Source organism: Talpa europaea (assembly GCF_964194135.1).
Source record: "Talpa europaea genome assembly, chromosome: 14".
Taxonomy (NCBI): Eukaryota; Metazoa; Chordata; class Mammalia; order Eulipotyphla; family Talpidae; genus Talpa; species Talpa europaea.
In genome coordinates, this window is record NC_140082.1 from 11941492 (window position 1) to 11968218 (window position 26727).

Below are 26727 nucleotides of genomic sequence, written 5' to 3' on the forward strand. Positions count from 1 at the left end.
AGAAGTTGGCCAAGTCATAGATCAGAGGGACACACACACACACACACACACACTCATGTAAAAAAGAAAAGGCTCTTGAGCCTCCCTAGTAGAGTAAGGGTTAAGTCTCAGCACTATCAAGCTATTGCCAGGACGCTGACTCATGAGGCACAGCAGACCTCTCCTCATCTCCCCTCAGAAGAGTATTTCAGTAGATCTGCCTGTTCTGCTCTCCACTCTGTCTCTGGTAAATCCTCTTACCCCCCACACATCTGACCTAGACTCCAGTTCTTGTATGTGTAAGTAAATAAAAAAAATTTTTTTCAAAAAGAAAAAGCCCTTGAGATTCTAGTATCATCAGTTGATTCCACAGCTCTGAATCTTACACCCAAGCCAGGTATAAGCGATAACCCAGGCTCACACCTGTTGCCAATCCAACTTCTTCCTCAGAACCAATACCACGTGTAGCCATTTTAACACTTCAAACTCATAATCCCACCATTGGAAACCTAAAGCTGGGAAAATTTCTTAATTTAATTGATATGCATACTCTGTTGTACCAGAGGTTCTCATTATTTCCACTTATTTTTTGGCATTTTATGCCTGTGCCTGGTCAAATTGTTGTCAGGGGCTCTAGGTTAATGACAGTGGGTGGTAAATAAGAAAAATGCAGAAATGTAAACAAAATTTCTGGCTACATGATTAGCCTGATAACTTAATGGAAGTTCAAACACAGTATAGGCATTTAAGGGTTGGTTGTAAAAATCTTTCTGTGACTCTTGGGGCAGTTCCATAAGCTAATAGTTATTGATAAGATTCTCTGGGCACTTACTACAATCTGAACCACATCTTGTTCTGAGAACTCCAAATACATCTGTTCCTTTAATACTCCCAACATGCCAAAGAAGTGGTTTCTTTTCGTCCTGCTTTACAGATAAGAAAATGGAGGTTCAAAAAGCTAGTAAATGATAGTGCTGGGATATAAATCCAGATTTAATCCTGTTCCCCACTCCCCACCCCCAAGACCTTGCTTTTTTAACCACTTAAGTGATGCTTAGGCTCTCTAAACCAGAGGAAACACCTCTGAGGGATGCCTTTCTGTCCATTAGGGCACCTCCACCCTGCAGATAAATCCCCAACCAAGAAACTCCCACACTGGAAAGACTGCCTCACCTGAGTAGAAAACCCCACCCAGGCCACACACCCAAAGCTGCCCAGAGTGCCCTCACCCCCTTCAAAGAGGTATGGATTGCCTGGCAGAGACCTCAGGAATTAACCTCTTAATTCATGAGGAAACCCTCTCTCATTTCTGATGAGCTCCTTCTCCCCCAATATTCACATGACTGGCTGTATAAACTGTGGGGCTGTAGGGTCAGGAATGACACTGAACAGGTTTTCTATAATCCAGCAGACCAGGTAAAGGAGGAGTCAGAGTCCTCAGTGGTTTTTTGCAGGTTTTTTATTTAGATTACCAGGTACACAGCAGGCAGGGGGGCTGGGAGCAGGTCTTCACTCTGGGCTCTCCGGCCTTCTCTCGGCTGCTGTTCGTTCTTGGCTTCTACTGGCGTCCTCTTGACGCCGCCCTTAAAAGCCCAGTCTTAGCCCAGGTGAATCCCATCTACCTATGCCCACACCCTATTCCAGATGCCCGCCATCAGGCATGTATTCAGGACTGCAAGGATCCATCATCTATCCTGATGGCGGGAGGGCAGAAAAGCCTGACATTTTTTCCTTACCCTTCAGGGGCCCAACGCAAAATAAAAATGTGGGGTTCTTTGTTTAAAGAAAGAATTTGGGGCCTCCCTCTTGATGCGGGCGTTAATGACACAGTGCTATCAAGCTATTGCCAGCTGCTGCAGCATGAGTTCGAGTTCCATCTCAGCCGGCCAGGGAGCAACCCACAAGGCGCAGCACACCTCAGCAGTTCCTTCTGTAGCTCTGTCTGTTCTTTCTGCTCTCTCTGGTGAATCCTCTCACGCACACACACACCCTGCCACCTCTGGTCTACACCCCAGTTCGTGTGTGCATAAATAAATCTTTATTAAAAAATAAAAAATAATTTGAAGAATGAGATTGCAGAGACTGCATTGCTCCATTGTTCATGAAGCCGGCCCTGCTTCAGAGATACCCTTTGAGTGAAGGAATTGGCCACTTCGGTCAGAATCCCTAAATCCAGACCTGGGGTGTTGAGGGGGGGATATATATGTGGGGATGGTCGCCCAACTTCCTAAGACTATCAATACTGGAAAACACACCCTGGGAAAAACTGCGTAAATTTGGAAACACTTGGCTTGGGCAGAAGTTCCCCCATACCCGCACTGGCTTTTGGGTGGTCCTAGCCACCCCGCCCAGGCTCCACCTTCCGAGTAAGGTGGCCGCCGGGCGTGCGGCCCGTTGCCGTGGCAACCGACGCCGCGAGCGGTGCATTGTGGTCTGCAACAAAATGCAGGAGAAAGATCCTGAGGGAACCATTGAGTTCCCGGACCAATGAAAGCGTCCCGGGGCCTGCCTCAAGCCAATAGGAACGTCCGGGGGGGCGGGGTCGGCGGACTGGGCGGGGCCTAGGCACTAGGCGGCGGCGGCTGGCGTGGGGCTGCTTAGATGCGCCACGGCTTCGGTAGCGACGCGGCCTCTCGCCTGGTCTGAGCCTCGCCAGCCCCTCCCCCAGGAGACCGTTGCAGCCCCGGCCCCCCGGTGAGACGCTGCGGCTGCGCCGCCCGGCCCCGGCCCCCGCCGGACTCCTCGGGCGGCTCGGGGCGCACGGCGTGCGCTCCCTGGGAAGCGGGGCGGGGGGTGGCGTGCGAGCGGCGTGGCGCGGGGCGGGCGGGGCGGGCGGGGGGCCGGGGGGCCGGCGCTCGGCGGGCGCAGCGCACCCCCCGACTCCCCGCCTGCGCCCGGGCGCGTCCCGCAGGTGACCATGTGCGACCGCAAGGCCGTGATCAAGAACGCGGACATGTCGGAGGAGATGCAGCAGGACTCGGTGGAGTGCGCGACGCAGGCGCTGGAGAAGTACAACATCGAGAAGGACATCGCGGCCCACATCAAGAAGGTAGCGCGGGCGGGCGCGGCGCCGGGTTCCGACCCGAATCCCGCGGCCCGGGCGCCTGGCGGGGGTCCTGGGGCGCGGGGCCGCCGGGCGTGGAGCTTTCCAGAAAGGACGCGCGCGGATTTTGCGCTCCTGTGGGGAGGACCAGACCCTCGGCGCTCCAAGTTGTTTTTTTTTTTGCGTTTTTCTTTCTTTCTTTTTTTTTTTTACCTAGCCTGGCGGGGGGAAAGCGCCACCTAGCAACAGTTTCTAAGATCTGGGAGCCGCGGTTCCCCCTTCTCCAGGATTCCTGCGCCGAGGATCCATCTGGGTGTTCCGGAGGGGGGAGCTGCGTGGGTGTTTCCAGCCGGGCCGGAGGGAGATCTTGCCAGCCTTCCCGTGGGGAGTTTCTCGGCAGTCGAGGGAAAGTGGGTGGTGGTGGTGGTTGGGGGCTTGGAAAGTGACAGTCGGTAGAGAGCTGGCTGGGCTGCCAACTTCTCGAGCTGTTTGCTGGAAGGGAAGGAAGCTGGCAGCCGGAGCTGGGGGAGTATTCCAGAGCAGGGGAAGATGAAAGACTGAAGAGGGAACAGAAATGTCTTTTTTGAGAACTGTAGCAGAGCGTTTGTCTAGCTTCTGAGAACGTTACTTTACTTGATGGACCTAAAATTTCAAGCCACAGCAACATAAGGGCAGCCAAATTTTTGCGGAACGCACCAGAGACTTGTACAAATTTTATGGATTCGTTTTGGCGCGTGCCTACAGTCACCCGATGAAGAAGTGAAAGGGTGTTCTAGGCCCCTCGGAAAACGGGGGCAAGTTCTGCAATTTGTAGTTTCCAGGTGGTAGGTTGTCACCATCAGGGTAGAGTGGGAAAGAAGGGCTTTAAATTCCATCTAAGGATAAACGCTGATCAGGTGTGATGTTCTGCTTCCAACAGTTTTTATAGCAACAGTGGAGTGCCAGGTGCTTTGTCTCCTTAGTGTTTAAGTTTTGATCCACAGTGGTTTGATGTAGGTGCGATTGAGGCCTGGTCCTTTTGGAAGTATTCGGTAAGGAGTGCAATTAGAGGAGGAGGAGTTAAAATTTGGGGTTAAGTAATTTTCTTGGATTTGGGGGTGCAGCTACAGTAGGGCTTAGTTCTGTTTACATGTAAGACCTTGGTAAGTTCGAACTGTTGCTGAAACCTGCTATTAATGAATAATAAAGAACTGGGGAAGGTGGAATTACCATTGTAACAAAGCCACTGCCTGTTTTTGAGGTTGCCCTTTCTGCCTTTGCTTCCCAGCCCCCATTCCCGGCTTAGCTCAGACTGCAAGTATGTTTGCATTATTGCACTATGTAGGCGACTTGGAGCTGGGGGACATTCTTTAATTCTAAGAATTTGCAGAGCCTAGTGTTCCTCCTTTCTGCCCCAACAGGCTGTGTTTATCCAGGTGGCAAAGTCTGATCTCAGGTTTAGCACTAAAATTCTAGTTGTTTTTTTTTTTCTCTCTCTCTCTCTCTGTCTCTGTCTCTCTCTCCCCGCCCCCCTCCCTTGCCCAGGAGTTTGACAAGAAGTACAATCCTACCTGGCACTGCATCGTGGGGAGGAACTTCGGTAGTTATGTGACACATGAAACCAAACACTTCATCTATTTCTACCTGGGCCAGGTGGCCATTCTTCTGTTCAAGTCTGGTTAAAAGCATGGACTGTGCCACACACCCAGTGATCCATCCAAAAACAGGGACTGCAGCCTAATTTCCAAATACCAGAGACTGAGATCTTCAGCCTTGCCTAAGGGAACACCTCGATCTTTCGACCTTTGTTGTGTTGTTTTGTACAGGGCATTCTCTGTACTAACTTGTTGTGGTTATAAACAATTAGCAAAACAGCTTACATTTGTATTTATTTTCTATTCCATACCTCTCTGCCCCATGTTTTTTCTCCTCAAATCCATTCCTTAAAAAAAAATAAATCTGTTGGAGAAGTGTGTGGTAGTTACAATTTGTTCAAATCTAGGGTTGAAGATGAATTATCACTTGATCATGATTAGGTTAATGGGGTGAGTCAAAGTTTTCTGTGTTATAATTGGCTAGGATATTCAGTCCTCTCCAGTCTTTAATTCTCACCTGTCATGCAATTGCGCATGAATAATACTCAAGTACCTGTCCAGAAATGACGGCAAGAACTTTCTGGATTCTTTTTTTTTTTTTTTTAAGATTATTTATTTATACAAGCACTGGGTACAGTCAGAAGCCCGCGAGCGTGAGAGAATTCACCAGAGCCAGAGCGGGGAGCAGAGCAGGCAGAAGGACCTAAGCACACTGCTGAGGGGAGCAGCGGGCGGCAGGAGAGGTCTGAGCACCATGTGGGGCCCTCCTCCAGTGGCCGGGGAGCAGTCCGGGATCGAACCGGTGCTGCAGAGGCTGCAGGCAGCTTCACAACCCAGCGCTCAACCGCTGCGCCACCGCGGTGGCCCAACTTTCTGGATTCTTAACACCTGATCTGATGAATACTATCAATAAATGCTGCTTTTGTTAAATGTGTTGCTATAGAATATTCTGGGCCTTAGCCCTCAGGTGGCGGTGGTAATGAATGGGTAACTACTTTAAACTTTCCATGGCTCTAAAATGGGAATAAGCTGAAATTTGAGCTAATGAGAAGTGCTTTTCTGGGTTCTAGGCTATTGCCCACCCTCTGCCCTGCCCCAAATAGGTTGAAGATGGTCATAAAAGGGAAAATAAGTTTTTGAGTAGCAGCCTTCCATGTGGTTCTAATAAAGTCTTTGCAGGAATTTAAACTCTTAAGCCTGCTGTGCTTTGACTGTAGTCACAAATCCAATTAACAAATGTGAATTGAAGCTTTCATTAACATGTCACTAAACCTGTGGCTAAAGAACCATTAAACTTGCTGCTATTAATTTTAGGAAGACTCAAGTCTTTCCTATGAAGAAAAGCAAGTATGACAGACTTGACCTCTGCGTAGGAAAAATCTTCCAAAGGTTGAAGCAGCAGCCATCTTGGGGAGTTACAAGGAAGGCCCTGACTTCAGTTCCCCTACAGTATTTTCAGTGTTCAAATGAGGTAATGCTTTTTGTTTCAGACCCTGGATCTGTGAGATAAATGGATTTCTAGGAAGCCAGGTTTGAATTGATGTGTGATGATTTTAAGAGCAGCATTAGATCAGTAAACATCTTTCAAAAAGTTTCTTTACCAGGACTGGTTTTAGAATTGGAGTAAGGTGGTGCTACATCAGGACTGGGATAGATGGACGAGGAGGTACTGTGGAACGTAAGACTGCTGTGATTCCGCTTTCACAAACAGCTGAAGTGTTCCATAATTTTCTTCTGTTACCCTCTTTAGTGACCTGGCTGTATTCCTATTTGAAGCCCAAAGGAATTTGGTCATCAAAGCTATATTAATCTTGTTCAGTTAGCCCTCGTTCCAAATAGTCCCCAGCAACAGACCCTAGAGTCTACAAACAGCTGGACACAAGCCTCTAAATGGAGCAGGCCCATAGCTGTTGCCAGGAAGTAGCAGCTTTCAGTTATGGGCATACCTCGTTTTATTGTGCTGCATTTTTTTGCACATAGCTTTTTACAAGTTGAATGTTTGTGGCAACCCTGCATGGAGCAACACCATTTTCTCGACAATGCTCTTACCTGCTGTTCTTAGAGATAATTGTGATAGCTGCATCTGGAAGCTTTCAGTGACAGGAAGGTCTTGTGTGTGAAGTTATAGAAATGACTCCTATGCAAGGTCAAAAAGCAGCATGTCTGAGATCTTTTCAAATTGAACGAAGTTATTCACAACCAACTACCAGCCAAGTTACAGGTTGATATCAGTAATTTCTCAGTAAGACCCCTTAACAACCTTAAACTTTATCCACCCTCAAAATATTTATGGCATTTTAACATCAAACAATGGACTGTATTAAGGAGACCTATGCCCACTTCTGTCCCTGAATACTGGACGGGGGTTAGGCTAGATAAATATTCAAATGATTTTTTTGTTAACAGAACTCTTCAGATGTATGCTGACAAACTGTAAGACATGATAGCAGAAGTTTGCTGGTACATTTTCCTTTCAACAAGGATTTGTTGAGTTATCTTCATGACAGGCCCTGAGGACACAATGGTGGCTTTTGGTAGAAAAGAACTGAGTGAAAGATGAGAAAATGTATTTCCCTCACCTCAAGAAAAAAATGACAAATACCAGGCAAACTGTAGACTCCTAACTTTAGTAGTTCAGTGCATAATTGTAATTATGACCAGTAGCCATCTGACCTGAGCCTTGGCTTTTGGCCTCAGACTTGAAGTCCTACGCTGTAAGGTCAGCTGTAAAGCGCTCAGATACAGCTAGGAAATTTTCTGGTTCAAATCATTGGGTTCAAATGATTCATTATCCCTCTGGAAGGCAGCACTGGTGGAGAAGCAGCAGAAATATTTCAAAACAGAGCTCTAATGCTGGTTTTCCACACACTGCACAGCCCAGAAAACTTAGGAGTTGAACAAAGAGAACCTCTGGGAGAAGGCTTGAAGCGGTACCTCATGAAAGCTGCAATAAAGTGACAGGCTTTTGTTTCTTTCATTTTGAGACTGGTTGCATAAGAACATGAGTCCACATATCCATAAGAGATACTTTGCTGCTGGTCTCACTGGCCAGATTATCCTTCAGTTCCAGGCTTCCCACAGGATGTGACTGTCTCACCCCTCAGAATTGTAAAGGAGTTACAGTTTGAAACCAGAATGAATGGCCACAATGCCTGATGTTAGACTTTCATAAGTCACCTTCTGAAAACCTGCATCTTCTATCATTTCTTTGAACTCCTCCTAAAACACAAAGATAGATGCTGCAGGGGTCACCTGGATTTCAACTTTAAGGCCTTTGTTGCAAGTTAGAGAAGTTTTGTACCTGAGATGGGAACTGCCGGATACTCTCTACAAGGTACTGGTAGGACTTCCAGTCTCCTGCGATCACCTCTCCCAGGACAGGAATTACCTGGAAGCTGTATAGATCATAAAGCCTAAACAAGGAAAGGAAAAGAGTAAGGTGATAATGTGCCCCAATCCCTCCCCTTGATAAGAAGCAAGAAGGTCTATACCATTTGTGTAAAACACAAATGCCTCTGGGGTTAAGCAAGTACCTGAAATAAGTAAAGTGGTCTAGCTGTAAGACCGATAGGGTGTGGTAGTGAGGATGTGACAGGTACAGCTACAAAGCACAACAGAAGTAAAGAAGAGGCAGTTACTACTCAGCTCTGTTGCCAAGTAGGCAGATGAGCTAGCCAGGGTTGCCACAGACCTGATTTCAGTGAAGCTGGAAATCCATATTTTTATGTAAAATTTCTTGATTTTTAAAAATATAGATATCTAAGTCAATTTTTTAAAGTATCCCTTGTCAAACAAAATGCATACGAAGGCCCACTTGAGCCTGTGGTTACTGGTTTGAGACTGGTGTAACCTCTGGGGTAGCACTGTCCCTCAGAGACTCTGGAGTTCTAAACCATGAAGTTCATGCTTACAGGTTATAGCTATTTGCTATCCAATTTATTAACAGTGCCAACCTGGAGATGAGGGGATTGTTCACTCGGCTAAACTCCAGACAGAGAAACCGTCCTCCTGGTTTCAGTACCCGGTGAGCTTCCTGGAGAGCCTGAGAAAGACAAAGAACAACAGAACACACTCGTCAGCAGATGTCACTCAATTCCACGAGGCTTAGAGCTTTAGCTTCTGCCAGTATTTTTTTTTTTTTAAACGTTTTTTGTAAAGATTTATTTAATTTATTTATTTATACATGCACTGGGTATAGTCAGAAGCGTGGGAGGGTGAGAGAATTCACCAGAGCCAGAGTGGGGAGCAGAGCAGGCAGAAGGACCGAAGACACTGCTGAGCGGAGCAGCGGGCGGCAGGAGAGGTCTGCGCGCCATGTGGGACCCTCCTCCAGTGGCCGGGGAGCAGCCGGGGATCGAACCGGCGCTGCAGAGGCTGCGGGCAGCTTCGCAACCCAGCGCTCAACCGCTGCGCCACCGGGGAGGCCCAGCTTCTGCCAGTATTACAAAAGTTTCCATTTCCCGCAGGTCCCTTGTCCATTCTCAGTTGGGAAGCTGTAACAACAGAGATAATTCCACAATATCTTAAATCTTATAAGTATTCTGCCCATGAAGACAGATGGTTGCTTGTAATAATCTAAATTGACTCAGATTTTACAACCCCCACAGAAAGCAATTTTAGAATTATCAAAATCACAATGGCTATCCTCTTTGATAGAGCGATTTTACTTCAAGGTATCCATCTTATAGAAATGTTTCTACTGTGGAAATGATATATAGGGGGTTATTCACTGCAGCACTATTTGAACAGCATGCATTCAGAAGCATCTTAACCACTAATGAGTGACTCTCTTGGTCACGATAGGAGGATGAACATTGCGAGAGGCACACGGCTTTGGCAGCTACTCCTACCTGATCGATATGTGTGACGTTCCGGATCCCAAAGGCAATGGTGTAAATATCAAACTTGTCATCATCAAAGGGCAGCTCTTCAGCATCTCCCAATACCCAAGTGAGTCCTGAAAGAGAGATCAGTTCTGGCCTCAGTCTGGGTAGCTGTCTCTTCTGCACCCAGAGAATCGTCAGGCCTGAGAAGAGGCTTCTGGGAACCCTTGAGTCTACAGTCAGCCCGGCAAAAGGGTGGGCAACTTGGACACCCAATTTGTGGCCAGCTTCTGAAGTGGGAGCAGCCCGTGGGACTGAGCTCTTAATGCTGTGGAGTTTGATACCAATGCTAAGTAATCAGTGTCAGAACTAAACTGAATTGTAGGACTCCTAGTTGGGATCTGAAAAATGGAGAATTGTGCTGGGCAAATACCACACATGTCGTCCTAGAAGTGGCATCTGAAAACATCACCCACATGGATGTGCCCTCTCCACTGGATTCTTGGCCACTGTCCTCATAGGGTCCTATAGTCCTGAGAATTTCGGAGCTGGTGTCCTTGAAGATTAGCAGTGACCCCTCCCCCACGGCTCTTGAAGGAGAACCTGATGCTCTCTTAGCTATTTCTACCTTAGATAATTTTTATCTGTAGAGCACTGTGGTTAACGGCCCAAGCCCAGTATGATCCTGAATAAGCTACTTTGCTTCAGTTTTGTCAGGTGTAAAACTGTGTTAACAGTACCTACTTCATAGGATTATTGAAAGAATTCTAAGTACAGAATTTAGCCTTCTTATATTAGTTCTATTGGAATCATAGAGAATCAAAGTGTCTAGACCCCAATCTGGCCATGAATTCAGAAAGCAACCAAGTAAGCCCCCTAGCAGGATGGCTCTAAGGATCATGATTCAGCTTTAATATTATTTTACTTGCAGTGAATTAGACAAACAATATGATATTGGAAGAAGATAGATGAAAATAGCCTTTCTGGAAGCAACTACCAATATTTACCAAAAACCTTAAAAATAAACATTCGGGCCTCCCTGGTGGCGCAAGGAGTTAAGCACTACACTATGAATCAATCCGCAGCCTCTGCAGCACCAGTTCGATCCTCGGCCAGGGAGGTGACCTACATGGTGCAGCAGACCTCTCCTGTCTTGCCCGCTGCTCCCCTCAGCAGTGTATTTTGGTGGATCTGCCAGTTCTGCTTCCCACTCTGTCTCTGGTGAATCTTCTCACCCCCACACCTCTGGCCTATACAGTTCTTGTATGCATAAATAAATAAAAATAAATCTTTAAAAACGTGGATAAAACACATTAAAATGTCACATGTGGGCCTCCCCGGTGGTGCAACAGGTTGAGTGCCACGCAGTGAAGCTATCCACAGCCTCTGCAGCATGGGTTTGATTACCGGCCAGCCAGGGAGAAACCCACATGGCGAAGCAGACCTCTCCTGCTTCCCCCACTGCTCCCCTCAGCAGTGCTTTCAGTCCAACTGCCTGTTCTGCTCCCTGCTGTCTCTGGTGAATTCTCTCACCCTGATGCGCCTCTGACCTGTACCGCAGTTATTGTATAAATCAATCTTTCAAAAAAAAGTCACATGTAATAATGTGTTTACACATAAACTTTTAAATGATTTCTAGGATCCTCTTGCTTAGTTTAAACTTTTTTTTTGCAAAGGCTTTATTAATGGAGATTGAGAAAGCAAGGTGGGAAGATAAAGAAAATTCTCCATTGCAGCACTTAATTTGGGCAGTTAGGAGAAAAGTTGGAGGGCAAACTGCTACCAAAGAGATGATTGCAGAAATGGGACATTACCTATCATTACTTTCTTTGTTCTCTAATCTTCATGACTGAACAGAGAGAAGGGAAACACGGTTTTCAGTAGGAGGAAGGAAACATAGTGCCTTTGTCTAAAAGCATGAGTGATTGGCTGCCTTCTGATCAGTGTTGACAGTTAACAAAGAACTCTTCATCTTGGGGACCAAGTGGGCTGCTGGTCCTTTAGGCTGTTCCTTCTGGGAGTGGGAGGAGGAGAAAGAGGAAGAATTGAGCTAAAATAACCACAGACACTCCTGGTGGGGGAGGAGGAGAGCATGGCTGTTGTGGAGGGGGGCACTTTGCTGCACATCACAGCCTCACAGTAGCTACTTGCAGTGCTGGGCCAGCTTTGAAGGGGGCAGTGCTCTGAGAAAGTGAGTAAACATGTTGCGGTTGCCAGGATCATTATTTTTACTTGAGAAAATTGGGGAGAAGAGTATTTTAATATCTTTAAACAGAAAGCCAAATGTCAAGTCTACATCATTAAGCTGGGTCTTCAGAAAAATAGATGCCGAAATGGAGGTAGGAGTGCAAAAGGTTTTTTGGGGGGAGTATAAAGGGGTGCTCGGGAAAGATGAATAAGGAAGCCAGACTGAATGGGCGAGCCTTTAGACTTTAATGCAGACCTTATAAAAAGTCTCAGCCTACTTGACAGGGAGCTCTGGAGCAAATACTACCTGTTGATTCCCTTGTGGGAAATGTATAGGCCCTACATGGCTCAGTCATTGGCTAAGGGCTGCTAGCTAGGAAAGAGCCTGGCTCCAAAGTGAGAGCTGGTGGCTGTCAGCTAAACACACTACTTGTGGCTGAAGAGCAAGTTCCTACTGTATCTCTGTATTAGCTTGGCTTTTACAGTCATCAAGCCATCCTAGTATTGACAGGACAAAGGCATGGCTCAAAAATAGGTCACAGATCATCTGGGAGCTGCTGGGAATTGAAAGCAAAACTCCTACTCAGGGTTTTGCTGAGATCTGAAGATTCAGTTCCAACTTGAGATCCACCATTAAAAAGTGGTGTTACTCCTTGACATACACCTCAGAAATGTCTTTGAGGACTCATCCCCAGAAGTACAACAAAAGAGACAGTGACCAAAATGAAGAGACATCCTACTGAATGGGGAAAAAATACTGGCATACCAAAAAACTGCCAAGGGACTGATAGCAAAAATCTACAAAGAGCATACACAACTCAACAAAAACAAAGCTAACAACCCAATCAAAAAATGGACAGAAAGCTAAAAAGACTCTTTTCCAAGGCCTCCCTGCTGGTGCAAGGGGTTAAGATGCAACCTATGAAGCTATCGCAGCCACTGCAGCAAGAGTTTGATCCCAGGCCAGGGAGATACCCACATGGCGCGGCAGACCTCTCCTGACTCGCCCACTGCTCCCCTCAGCAGTGTGTTTCGGTCAATCTGCCTGTTCTGTTCCCTACTCTGTCTCTGGTGAATCCTCTCACACCCTCCCCATAACTCTGGCCTGTACCTCTGTTCTTCTATGTATAAATAAATAAATCTTTAAAAAAAATACTTTTCCAAAGAAGAAATGCAAATGGCCAACAGGCATATGAAAAAATGTCCAACAGCACTTATAATCAGGGATGTACAAATCAAAACCACTAATTTGACAGGAGACCTTCACTCCTTTGTTTATTGCAGCACTATTTACAATAGCCAAGATATGGAAACAACCTAAATGCTCCAAAACAGATCAGTGAATCAAGAAAACATAGTATTTAAAGTGAAAATCAAAATCAACAAAAAACTATGAACCAGAGACACTTTTTGGGGGGTGGGGGCCGGGAGGGGAGGGATTGGGGTCAGAATGGGGCATTTGCAATTGTATGGGGGAATATAAAAATAAAATTTATTATTTAAAAAAAAAAATCTCAGAATAAAAAAAAAAAAAAGAAAACACAGTATTTGGGCCTCCTTGGTGGCACAAGGGGTTAAGATGCAGCACTACGAAGCTACCCATAGCCACTGCAGCATGAGTTTGAGTGCGATCCCCAGCCAGGGAGCCTACCCACATGGCACAGCAGACCTCTCTTGCCTCACCCGCTGCTCTCCTCAGCACTGTATTTCAGTCAGTCTGCCTGTTCTGTTCCCTACTCTGTCTCTAGTGAATCCTCTCACTCCTGCACCTGTGGCCTGTACCCCAGTTCTTGTATGCATAAATAAATCTTAAAAAAAAAAAAAGACATAGTATATATACACAATGGAATACTACTCAGCAATCAAAAAGATAAACACACTAATTGCAGCAACATGGATGTAGCTGGAAGGGTTTATACTAAGTAAAGTAAGTCAGATGGAAAAGGAGAACTATCAGATGGTACCACCTCTATGTGGAACAAAGGGAAATCCAACAAACGGTCAGGAAAAAGACAAAACTTGCAAACTGACCATAGACCTGAGGCATCCAGCAGGGGAGAAGGAGAGACAAAGGGCAAAATGGGGGAGGGAAGAGCACAAGGGACTATGGTGATGGTTCATGTGTGACATGGTGGTGGGAGAACAGTAAGGGGAGAAATCAAATATTGTACAGAAATAAACAATGATGTAAGAATATAAATAATAAAAGGAATAAATAAAAGTGTTACTTGAGTAAGATATTTAACCTCTTTGGGCTTTGGTTTGCTTCCCTATTACATAGGACTGATAATCTGAGTCGTTGGTAACATACATAATAGCACACAATTTGTGGACACGGTCACAAACATTACTCTCAACTGCTGCCAACCTGTGAGGTTTTGAAAGTTGGTAAATAAAGCATTTTATATAGTCCACCTTATTTCATAAACATAATAAATATTTCCTGTCTACTTTCTGCAGAACTTACCAGTTTTGTATCCTTGAGCATAGGCTTTCTGTTTTCCAGTCTTTAGCATCTCCTTGTTGATGTCACAGATCATGACACGGGAACCTCCCAAGGAATCCTCCTCATTCTGGTACTTTTTGGCAATTTCTTCCCATGATAAATTTTGTTGGGCCTTTAACTGCCTCTTCTGCTTTTCCTGATGCTGTGCCTGAACATAATTAAGGAACCGGAATGCAATATCACCTGTGGGAAGCCAACAGGAGGAAAGATGCAAACACGAACACAAACAAAACCTCAGCATTTCCTAAACCCAAAGGGCACAACAAAACTACAGAAGTTGAGTGTGTACAAAAACAAGTTCCTGCTCATTTCAACAGTAACCTTTTCTCTAAAAGCAATTTTTTAGCTTCTGAGATACTTTATTTTTTAGAAAATATTTATGCATATAAGAACTGGGGTACAGGCCAGAGGTGCGGGGGTGAGAGGACTCACCAAAGATAGTGGGGAGTAGAACAGGTGGATCTACTGAAATACACTGCTGAGGGGAATCAGCAGGCCAGACAGGAGAGGTCTGCTACGCCATGTGGGTGGCTCGCTGGCCGGAAATCAAACTAGTGCTAGAGAGGCTGTGGATAGCTTCATGGTGCTGTGCTTAACCCCTTGCACCAGCAGGGAGACCCCTTCTGAGATACTTTTTAAAAAAAAAAAAAAAAAATTTTTTAAAGATTTATTTATTTATTTATACAAGCACTGGGTACAGTCAGAAGCGCAAGAGGATGAAAGAATTCACCGAGCCAGAGCAGGGAGCAGAGCAGGCAGAAGGACAGAAGTACACTGCTGAGGGGAGCAGCGGGCGGCAGGAGAGGTCTGCTTGCCATGTGGGACCCTCGCTGGTGGCCGGGGAGCAGCTGGGGATCGAACCAGTGCTGCAGAGGCTGCAGGTAACTTCTCAACCCAGCGCTCAACCACTGCACCACCAGGGAGGCCCTTTTGAGATACTTTTAAAAATTTTTTTCTTTTAAAATTACATAGGCAGGGCCTCCCCTGGTGGCTCAGGTGGTTGAGCGCAGCTCTGTGAAGCTACAGCCTCTGCAGCACCAGTTCAGTCCCGGCTTGCGAGGGTCCCACATGGCGCAGCAGACCTCTCCTGTCTCGCCAGCTGCTCTCCTCAGCAGTGTATTTCGTCAATCTGCCTGTTCTGTTCCCTGCTCCATCTGGTGAATCCTCTCACCCTCTCGCGCCTGGCCTGAACCCCTGCTCTTGTATAAATAAATAAATAAATCTTTAAAAAAAGTACATAAGCAGGGGCCTCCCTGGTCGCACAGGGGTTAAAGACACAGCACTGTTACTGCCAGCCATTATAGCATGAGTTCCATCCCCAGCTAGCCAGGGAGCTGACCCACACAGCGCAGCAGACCTCTCCTGCCTCACCTCAGCCACTGATCCCCTCAGCAGTGTATTTTAGTAGATCTGTCTGTTCTACTCCCCACTCTGTCTCTGGTGAATCCTCTCATTCCCTGCAACTCTGGTCTACACCCCAGTTCTTGTATGCATAAATAAATAAATCTTTTTTTAAAAAAGTACATAAGCACTACATGAATACATTCTTACTATAAAAGACTCAAAACTTAAGTAGATAAAACATGAAGGTCAACTTTTCCCTCCACACCTCTCCAGTTATAACAAGTGTTAAGACCTTCATATGCAATTGTCTGGGCTTTTCTAATAATGTTTGTGATAGTAGTTTAAGGGTAGAGTTATAAGCAACAATTCCCCCTCTTTCCACTCTGAGTTTAGTTCTCCCATGTTATCTTTCCCAGCTCTTATTTGTTTCTTCTGCTGGTTGCAGTTAGTTCGTTAGTTACCAAATTTATAATGATATCCTGCCCCCAACTCTGTTGGCCTCTATCTTCTCAATATACTCATCATTTTTCATAGTTCCTCATGGACCCTCTGTAACCTAGAGTAATAAACTCATCGATGTTCTATTTCAGCTACAGACAGTATCTATTCACTCCTTTTATCCTTCCATCATATATACTTTACTGTCAAGACTGATGACATTTTGTTTGTTCTATAGCTATAGTAAATCTCCCTGATGGTTTGAGCTAAAAGCTGAAAATGACTGAAAAATGTTTATATTATTGTGACCAGGTAAATACTGTTCAGGCAAAGCCAGTGCTTTCGAGGATAGCATTTCTTTCCTTATAATGCTATTTCCTTGTCTTAGTTTTTCTTAAACTATTTGCATGAAATATATCCTTACATTTTCCTAGTCTCTCCATTCAACTGGGTGTCCATCAGTCATATTTCTATAAATACATTTATATGTACTGTATGAAATGACAACACATATAGGAGGATCATATCACAATTGTCATACAACTTGTTTTCTTTTTCTTTCCACTTAATTGGTTCTTGAGGTCTTTCTACTAATATTTAAAGAATTTCCTCATTTTTCTTTTTTTTTTTTTTAAAGATTGATTTATTTATTTTTGCATAGAAGAGCTGGGATCAGAGCTAGATCAGAAGTGGGGGATGGAGGAGTTGTGTGTTTGAGAGGATTCACCAGAGACAGAGTCGGGGGCAGAACAGGTGGATCTAATGAAATACACTGCTAGAGGAGCAATGGGTGAGACAGGAGAGATCTGCTGCGCCATATGTGGGTTAGATCCCTGGCCAGGATCAAACTCGACCACTGTGGTGATAGTGCTGAGACCTAACTCCTATACCACCAGAGAGGCCCATCATTCTTCTCATAGAAAGGAATGTGACCATATTTGTAGCTATATCTTTGGTTAAGGATTTTTTTTTTTTTACTAAATATTTCAAATTGGAATTGTAGGATCCTAAATTATACAGTCTTGATTTTGACAGATTCTACTAAATTTTCCTCCACTCAGCAAGGTGTCTTAATTTTCTAGAGGGCACATAAAGGGCCTCCCTGGTGGTGCAGGGAATAAAGTCACAGCACTATCAAGCTATCGCCAGCCACTGCAGCATGAGTTCTATCCCTGGTCAGGGCACTAACCCATATGGCGCAGCAGACCTCTCCTGTATATCTGCCTGTTCTGCTCCCCACTCTGTCTCTGGTGAATCCTCTCACCCTCTGCACTTCTGGCCTACACCCCAGTTCTTGTATGCATAAATAAATAATAATAAATCTTTTTAAAAGGTCACACATAAACATGCTTCAAATGTGATTATTCTATAGTAATTTATTCCTGTACATTATTCTATTGGTATAGATGATCACACTATTACATTATATTAAACATTATTCTAATGTAATTTAACACACACACTAACCATGTAATATCACCAAGATGTTTTTAGAATCCTATGACATTTGTCTCCAAAATGCTTATTGAGCACAAAGTAACGGAGGATCATGGATAAATAATTCAGTTTTTGATATCTGAGATGTTACTGTATCAGATGAGGCAGAAAAGTCTGGCTAGAAAGAGGGGAGAAGGGATAAAGGTTAACAGAAGCTAAAACATTTATTTAGGTGGAGAAATGTCAATGGAATAACCCAGTACATGGACACAAAGCTGATATCCTGTGTTTCTGATTCATATTCAGTTAAAACAGAAAGACTAAAAGTGTCTCAGAAGTGGATTGAGGGGCCTCCCTAGTGGCGCAAGGGGTTAAGAAGCAACCTATGAAGCTATTGGCAGCCTCTGCAGCACGAGTTCGATCCCCAGCCAGGGAGCTACCCACATGGCGCAGTGGACCTCTACTGTCTCGGCCGCTGCTCCCCTCAGCAGTGTATTTCAGTCAATCTGCCTGTTCTGCTCCCCACTCTGTCTCTGGTGAATGTTCTCACCTCCTACACCTCTGGCCTGTACCCCAGTTCTTGTATGCATAAATAAATAAATCTTTAAAAAAAAAAAAGTGGATTGATTTTCCATTACCATCTTCAGCCAAATGGTAGATGAGCTAGCCCATTTCAATGAAACATTCACTTCTGGGAAAGGTAGACACCAAACTGCACATTACCTGTGCCTCCAGCAACATCCAGCAGCTGAGTCCCAGGAAGCGGCCGCATCTTCCATAGCAGCAAGTCTTTCCAGACACGATGGATACCAAGACTCATCATATCATTCATCACATCATACTTCTTGGCCACACTTTCAAACACCTGATAGACTGACATGGGAGAAATATAACACAAGTATTAGCAAAATTAACTTGGAAATGTGTTCAGTGAAACAAAGCTCGTCCACCCCTGAAATTGCATCTTTGCAAGGCAAAACTAAGATAGAATGTTTGATACCCAAATCTTCACCTTAGCATTACCTCTTTATAAAAGTTTAAATTACTTCATGTAAGAAATCATCTTCTTTTCTACTGTCTTAGTAATCTTTATCTAGGATCACTACCTTGTTAAAATGCTATAGACATACTTAATACTAAATATGATTGTTTCTTAATGTCATTACAAAAGACAACAAAATTCACTAGAAAGACACGTGACTAATGGATGGGAAGCCACAGCTCAGTTTTGCCTTCATCACTGAGAAAAATCACAGGTACAATTTGGTGGGCAGATGATTGACAAATGTGAATCAGGGCCTCCCTGGTGGCGAGAGGGGTTAAGTCACAGCACTATGAAGCTGTCGGCAGCCACTGTAGCCACTGTAGCACGAACTTGATCCCCCATCCCCGCCAGGGAGCTATGCACATGATGCAGCAGACCTCTCCTGTCTCGCCCGCTGCTGCCCTCAGCAGTGTATTTTAGTAGACCTGCCTGTTCTGCTTCTCACTCTGTCTCTGGTGAATCTTCTTACCCCCAGCCCGTACCTCTGGCCTGTACCCCAGTTCTTGTATGCATAAAAAAAATCTTAAAAAAAAAAAAAAAGATGTGAATCAGGGCCAAATTACGCCATAGATGGTCCCCATGAATCACTTCCACAGGATCAAGGCAGAATGGAGATATCTGGGCTAGCTAGAGAGAGAAGGATTCAATATCTAACACATTTAACTTCTCTGTACTTCAGTTTCTCTGCCCATAAGATGGGAATATCAACACCAGCCTCCTACTGCCTTGCCATATGGCTGAATTAGGTAATGAACAGGAGATGCTTTGAATTCTTCTGGTGAATTGTGCTGCACTGATCCAAAATATTACCATCTTTTGTCAACTAGCAGACTATAGAGCCCCTCCTTTAACTCAGTCTTGAGTGGCTATTCTCAACCCTGGGATCTCCAACCTTGCTCTTTTCTTTTGCTGTTTCTTGGGTATCTAGGGGCATGAAAGCTCTACTTATGGAAGGGAAGTACTCCTAGCTTTCCATGGTTCTGATATGCATGAATTTCAGTTACTGTGGTTTAGTTAAATAACACTAGTCCCCTAGCAACATCATTCAAATACAATGGCATATTTACTGTGAGTAATTGCATAAACTATGCTAGCAGCTCTTCAGTCCACAAATCACTACACAAATAATAGATATGCATCCGGAACAGTAACCAATCATTTCTTCACAGCATAGTTGGCTGGTCATTATACATCAGTTATTCAGTTTATAGAGAGAGCAAAACATGTAGTTGTGTTATTTCCTTATCTCTCAATTGTAAACCTATGTGTCATTTCACAAAACTGTTTAATTAAAAGAGGAAATTGGTGAACAAAAATGAAAATGCAGTAAAGAAAGGGAAAGTGAGAATACTGGAAGTGAAATTTGAATAGAATGTCAATGGCGTTATGGGAGAAACAGCTGACTGTGGGAATGTTTATACTGCTGCCTCTTGAGAGACACTAGCTGCGCAGCCAAAAGAACTTTGTAAAGATAAACTGTGGACATGAATGAGAATGTGTTTGTGATGAGAAGGTTGAAGATGTTCCAGAGAAAATGAAGTCAGCAAAAACTTTTTCACTAAAGGAATTCCTGGAGATATTTCATGACATTACAAGGATAAAAGAAGCTAACTGAAACTTAGAAAGGAGTATGGCAATTTGTCAAGACATAAAGATGCACATTCCCTAATGTAAATTATATGACTAGGAGGGAGCCAACACTGTTCACACTACTCTAGGTAAATTTTTAACCAGGGAATAAAACAACTTCACTCTCCATGTTTCTAATTTTCTATTTGAATTTTAATTTAAAATTAAAGAAAATAAAAATTTTAATTGTATAAATTTAGTTAAAGGCCTCCCCGGTGGCGCAGCGGTTGAGCGCTGGGTTGCGAACCTGCCCACAGCCTCTGCAGCACCGGTTTGATCCCTGGCCACCAGGAGAGGGTCCCACATGGCGCGCAGACCTCTCCTGCCGCCCACTGCTCCCCTCAGCAGTGTACTTTGTCACTCTGCCGGTTGTGCTCTCCGCTCTGGCTCTGGTGAATTCTCTCACCTTCCCGTGCCTCTGACTGTACCCAGTGCTTGTATAAATAAATAAATAAACAAATAAATAAAAAAAATCTTTAAAAATAAATAAATTTATTTAAATTACATCTAATTTATTGATTTCCTATTTTTAAAAGATTTATTTATGCATACAAGAGCTGGGGTGTAGGCCAGAGATGCGGGGTGTGGGGGGCAAGAGGATTCATCAGAGACAGAGTGGGGAGCAAAACAGGCAGACTGACTGAAATACCTGCTGAGGGGAACAGCGGGCAAGATAGGAGAGGTCTGCTGCACCATGTAGGTTAACTCCCTGGACGGGAATTGAACTCATGCAGCAGTGGCTGCTGATAACTTCATAGGGCTGAGACTTAACCCCCTGCACCACTAGGGAGGCCCTACATCTAATTTTTTAAGATAATGTGTAAATAAATAATAGCCTTGAGCCTCCCCTGGTGGCGCAGCGGTTGAGCACTGGTTTGCGAGGCTGCCTGTAGCCTCTGCAGCACCAGTTTGATCCCCGGCCACCGGTGAGGGTCCCACAAATAAATAAATAAATAAATAAATAAATAAATAAATAAATATTAGCCTTACTACCCTTTTTATTTCCTTATACATAATGGACAGGGAAGACTGCCTATCTTTTTTTAAAAAAAAAAAGATTTATTTTCATATAGAAGAACTGGGGTGCAGACAAGAGATGCAGGGGGTGAGAAGATTCACCAGAGACAGAGTGGGGAACAAAACAGGCAGGTTGACTGAAATACACCACTAAGGGGAGCAGTGGGTGAGACAGGAGAGGTTGCTGCACCATATATGGGTTAGCTCTCTGGCTGGGGATTGAACACAGGCTGTAGTGGTGATAACCACTGGGACTTGACTCCCAGGCCACCAGGGAGGCCCTTTCTGTCTTTCAATCTTCCTCCCAACCTGGAAGTCATATTTAGCTCTGTGAGTGACTCCTCCCCTGCTTGCTACGTGAAAATGTTGTTTATACATTGTAAAGCACAATATAGTCTAGGCATTATTATTATTGTTTTGGAAGCAACTCACTGGATTCAAATTTCAGCTCTGCCACTTGTTAGCATGATCCAGAGAAAGCATCTTAAATATCTGTTTCAGTAGTTTCTTCATGTATAAAACTGGGCTAATAGTTTCTACCTCATTGCATTGTATTTATAAGAATTAATGGCTTTAAAAAACTTCAGACTCTATAAATGTTTACTATCATTCTACGTGGCTCCATTTATTTTAATCTATAAACAGTTATCAAGTGCCTAATGTGCACCAGGCACTAAGGATATAGAAATAAATGAACCATTGTTGTTCTAGCTTTCTGGGGATTCAGAGTCCAGTGAAATAAACGTTAAATTAAATTCAATGTTCAAAGAATTACAGAACTACCTACTTAGTAAGATTGAGGTGAGAGATAATACAATACAAAGTAATAGTCTTTAAGGAAGGTTAATTCCATTGTTGGTTCTTTCTCTTATTTCCTGGGTGACCAGAAGCCACCTCAAAGCTCTCAAAGCCTCACCTTATTGAACTCTGTGAATTGGGCATAACACCTTCCCCATTAGAAATGGTACAACTGGAGTTTAAAAAACAGCTCTTTTCCTTTCCTATGCTGTAGCATAGTGCTGGGCACAAAAGAAACTGCTAAACAATATCCAACATTTATTTATTAAATTAGAAAATGCCAGGTACTGTTCAAATGCTTTAAAGTATAAAGTAATGAATCCTCAAAAAAAAGTCTAAGAGAAAGGTTACTGGGGCCTCCCTGGTGGCCTAGGGGCCTGAGTTTCATCATCCAACCCTGGTCAGGGAGCTGACCCACATATGCTGCAGCAGACCTGTCCTGTCTTGTCCACTGCTCCCCTTAGCAGTGTATTTCAGTAGATCTGCCTGTCCTGCTCCTCAATCTGTCCTAGTGAATCCCTTCACCCCCCATCTCTGACCTTCACTCCAGTTCTTCTATGCATAAATAAATACAAATAAATCTTAAAAAAAGAGAAATGTTACTGTTATCCCTACTTTGGAAACAGAGGCACATTTTCCTTTCTATGAAAATGGCACATCGTTTTAGCAAGAGGTCAAGACGGTGAGCTCTGAAGTGAGATTAAAGTGGGCTGGAATAGTGGTTCTGCCACTTACTAGCTGTGTTAAACGGATCAAGTTCTTACTTAACCACTAAATCTCAATGTCTTCATGTGTAACATGGACATACTAATACCATCAGGAAGCTGAAATGCGAATTGTAAATAAACGTCTGCATGGTGCCTGGCACACTAGAAATGCCCAACATTATACAGCTATTCTTTCATTTCAACATGATGTGGGGGAGGGCAAGGCGGGGAACAGGAAAAGGTGAAGCAAGACGTGAGATTAGAATACAATTTCCGTTCTCCAGTTTATATTAATTTCACGATGGGACTTGGTGGTAATTATCCTGCTTAAAGAGACGAGGCATCTAAGCTTTGCGGGGTCAGGATGGGGGGACTCTTTAGAGGTCCGCATAGCACAGGCTACAGCTTCGTGGCTAACAGGACCTTAAGCCAACACTTAGTTGGGCGGAAGAAACTAGATCGCGGACGATCAGATCCTTCCATTCATCCCTTGGCCCCTTTCACCTTTGCTTCCCTTCTCCTCCTCCGATACAGTCTCAAACCCGAAGTGCGTTTCCGTTGCCTGCTTCTCTTGGGACATGAACCGCGCTCCCAGTGGGCCCCCGGGCCAGGAGCTACGAAGCCCAGGGAGCGGGCAGCCCCTCACCGCCCGCGACCACCGACGGCCGCAGTTCCGCCATAGAGCACAGCTCCCGGAGGCCGCCATCTTGGCAGCAGGATGACAGCGGCCTGGCGAGACGTCGCGTTGCGTCACAAGGCGGCCGACGGCGGCCGGTCGGAGACATTATTAGCCGAAATCGTCCTGAAACCTGATTTTAAAGAGTTAGCACGACCCATAGAAGACGTAGGCTACGTAGTGTATGAGTGCCCGAAATGCCTTTTCTCTCTTACCAAATTGAAGCTAGACTTCACTAGGAATGAGGAGACCTTAGAAGGACACCCCAATCACCTCTCAGAGGCCATGCCTATGATTTCTGCAAGATACTGAGTTTTTGCAAGCTGTTGTTTTTGGTGTTAAAGGGGGAAACCGAGGCCCGGTGTGGTTAAGAAGCCAAGATTACGGAATTTATTCTCTCAAACTTGAGTGTGCGAAAGAATCACCCGTTTGATCTCTAAAGTGCAGATTCTTGGACTCTGGTATGGGTATTGGGAAACGAACAGACTTCTCTGGAAGGATGCAAGGAATTTACAGACCATTCTTGAGAAATATGTAGGACTGCTTTGAAAAATAAACATAGCCTGTTGTGCTGGTGGTTCAATTTCATCATCCTAGGGCGTTCATAAACGGAAAGGAAATCTCTGGTATCCATTTAGCAAGTCAGAACCAGTCACTACTCATCGTCCCTTTCCTGCTTTCTAGATTCAACAGGCATTCTCAGGATGTTTTATTTCACCCGCCAACTTTTCCTGTTCTTTTTTTTTTTTTTTAATAGATTCATTATTTATTTATTTATTTATTTATTTATTTATTTATTTATTTATTTGTACAAGCACTGGGTACAGTCAGAAGCGCGGGAGGGTGAGAGAATTCACCAGAGCCAGAGCGGGGAGCAGAGCAGGCAGAAGGACCGAAGTACACTGCTGAGGGGAGCAGCGGGCGGCAGGAGAGGTCTGCGCCATGTGGGACCCTCCTCCGGTGGCCGGGGAGCAGCCGGGGATCGAACCGGAGCTGCAGAGGCTGTGGTCAGCTTTGCAACCCAGCGCTCAACCGCTGCGCCACCGGGGAGGCCCCTTTTCCTGTTCTTTTTTAATGAAAAGGGTTATTTAGATATTCTTGTGCAAAAGAGGATGAAGGTAGTGAGTTTTAAGTTTCTTTATTATTCTGCTTTGATTCTCTTTTTAAATGTGTATTTCCTGTAAATATTTCACAAGGAGAAAGTGCCAAGGGACCTAAGAAACTATTTTGAAAATGAAAAAAATCTCTTCCTGGCTTAATGCAGCTTGTCAGATGGACACCTACCACTCTCCTTTGAAAAACTTGCACTGAGTTTTTCATTTATCTTTTTTTTTAATAGTAATACAAGGATGGAATGATTTATCCATGTAATCAGTGTTCTCATAACTTTATTAAAGAAAATAGAAATTCTTCCCTGGTGGCGCAGCGGTTGAGCGCTGGGCTGCAGTGCCGGTTCTTTCCCTGGCCGCCGGCGAGGGTCCCACAAAAAAAAAAAAAAAAAGAAAGAAAGAAATTCATGAAGGAATTTTAGTACACCTTCTACATTTCATAATACATAGAATGAACCTTAGGATTTGGGACTATTCCTTTTAGACATCAAATTGAGTTTCCAGGGCCTCCCTGGTGGTGCATGGGGTTAAATCGCAGCACTCCCTGGTGGTGCATGGGGTTAAATTGAAGCTATCCGAAACCACTTCAGCATGAGTTCGATCCCCGGCCAGGGAAGTGACCCACATGGTGCAGCAGACCTTTCCTGTGTTGCCTGCTGCTCCCCTCTTCAGTGTCTTTCAGTAGATCACCTGTTATGTTCCCCGCTCATCTCTGGTGAATCCTCTCACACACACCCCTCCCGCCCCCTCACCTCTGTCCTGTACCCCAGCTCTTATATGCATAAATAAATCAATCTTTAAAAAATTAAATTTCCAGACCAATCTTATGTTGATATTCTTTCGTTTAAATATGATTGGGGTAGGAAACTGGTTAAAAGGTGAAGCAAGACAGGACTAGTGGAGGACATTTTAAGGATATTTAAAAATGTGAGATTAGTATATAGTTTTCTTTATCCCAGTTTAAACTGTTAATTTAAGGAAATTGCTATATACTTATGAATGTTCTGTATAACATGCAATGATTAATAAGGAGCAAAAAGCCCAATTAGAGGAATTCTAGAATTTTGTGTCTATTTATTTGTTCTTTTATGACTGCTGGAATTGCACTCACCCTTTCTATGCTCAGCTCAAGTGACACCACCTCTGAGAAACCCTCCTTGATCCCTCCCAAGTGCTCTCTCGGAGCCTCTGCTCTGGTCAGTGCTTTGTGTTACCTTTATTATAGTCGTTATATTTTTCCGTTGTGGTTTCTTAATTGCCTAACTAACTTAGTAAACTATGAATATATTAAAGGCCTCAATCTTAAAGTACTTTGGCATTCCTTGTGCTCAGCACAGTCCCTGTCCTACAATAGGTTTCTAAGTTTAGTCTGCCAAGAAGTATTTATTCCTTTCTTTAACAGAACAAGAATCATAAATTAGGGCCTCCCTGGTGGCGTAAGGGATTAAGCACGGCGATATGAAGCAATCTGAAGCCTCTGCAGCGAGAGTTCATTCCAGGCCGGCCAGGGAGCTACCCACATGGGGAAGCAGATCTTTGCTGTCTCGCCCGCTGCTCCCCTCAGCAGTGTATTTCAGTTAGTCTGTCTGTTCCGTTCCCCACTCTGTCTCTGGTGGAATCCTCTCACCCCTCCATCCCCACATCTCTGGCCTATACCCCAGCTCTTGTATGCATAAATAAATAAATCGTTTTTAAAAAATCATAAATTAAACAATGAGTTAATAAAGAAATTCCACAGGCATTGTAATGTTTGGATGCATTAGTATTAGCACATCTTATAATGCACATGTACTAAGACTAAAACCTGGACTACACGTCTCCCCACATCGAACTTCCTCTCACAGGTTAAGGAAAAAAAAAAAAACCAACAAACCCACTGGGCCCGGATGTACACAGAAACTACATTTCCCAGAGTGCCTCACTCAAACCTCTCCACTATATATACTTCATCCGGGTTCTTCGAGATGCTGTTTGGCGACTCGTCGCCATTCCCGGAGCAGCTCGGCCTCGGCCCAGAGGCGAGTGTCGGTCGCTGTGTCGGAGGCCCCGGTCCCCGGCACCGAGACAGCCAGCCCTCTCCCCGGGCCCGCGGCGGGAGAGCGCGTCCGGCCGGCCGGCGGGGCTCGCGCACCTCCCTTGCTGCCCCTTCCCCGCAGCCTCCGCCCCGCCAGGCCCGGCCCGGACCCCCGCGCCCCGGCCTCCCCCGCCTCTCGGTCGCCGCCGCCGCCGGGCCCAGCCCCGCCCGCCGCTTCTCCTTCTAGTTTGAGAAGCTGAGGAAGGAAACAGGGAAAAATGTCGCCATGAAGGCCGAGAACCGCTGCCGCCGCCGACCCCCGCCGGCCCCGAACGCCATGAGCCTGGGTCCCCGCCGCGCCCGCTCCGCTCCGACCGCCGCCGCCGCCGAGGCCCCCGTTG

General features: G+C 44.9%; 2 protein-coding genes across 2 annotated transcripts; one reads left to right on the forward strand and one right to left on the reverse strand.

Moving 5' to 3' along the window:
• The first annotated feature begins 2528 nt into the window (after positions 1-2528).
• Positions 2529-4927, forward strand: DYNLL1 (dynein light chain LC8-type 1). Its single transcript, XM_084253385.1, has 2 exons — positions 2529-3028; positions 4547-4927. The coding sequence occupies exons 1-2, from the start codon at positions 2897-2899 to the stop codon at positions 4682-4684; spliced, it is 270 nt and encodes an 89-aa protein (XP_084109511.1). The 5' UTR covers positions 2529-2896; the 3' UTR covers positions 4685-4927.
• A 2786-nt stretch (positions 4928-7713) lies between these two features.
• On the reverse strand, positions 7714-23233 carry COQ5 (coenzyme Q5, methyltransferase; the record flags this gene model as incomplete). Its single annotated transcript, XM_084253610.1, has 7 exons — positions 7714-7815; positions 7898-8009; positions 8550-8638; positions 9447-9553; positions 14074-14295; positions 18055-18204; positions 23032-23233. The coding sequence occupies 7 exons, from the start codon at positions 23231-23233 to the stop codon at positions 7714-7716; spliced, it is 984 nt and encodes a 327-aa protein (XP_084109736.1).
• Between the last annotated feature and the right edge of the window lie 3494 nt (positions 23234-26727).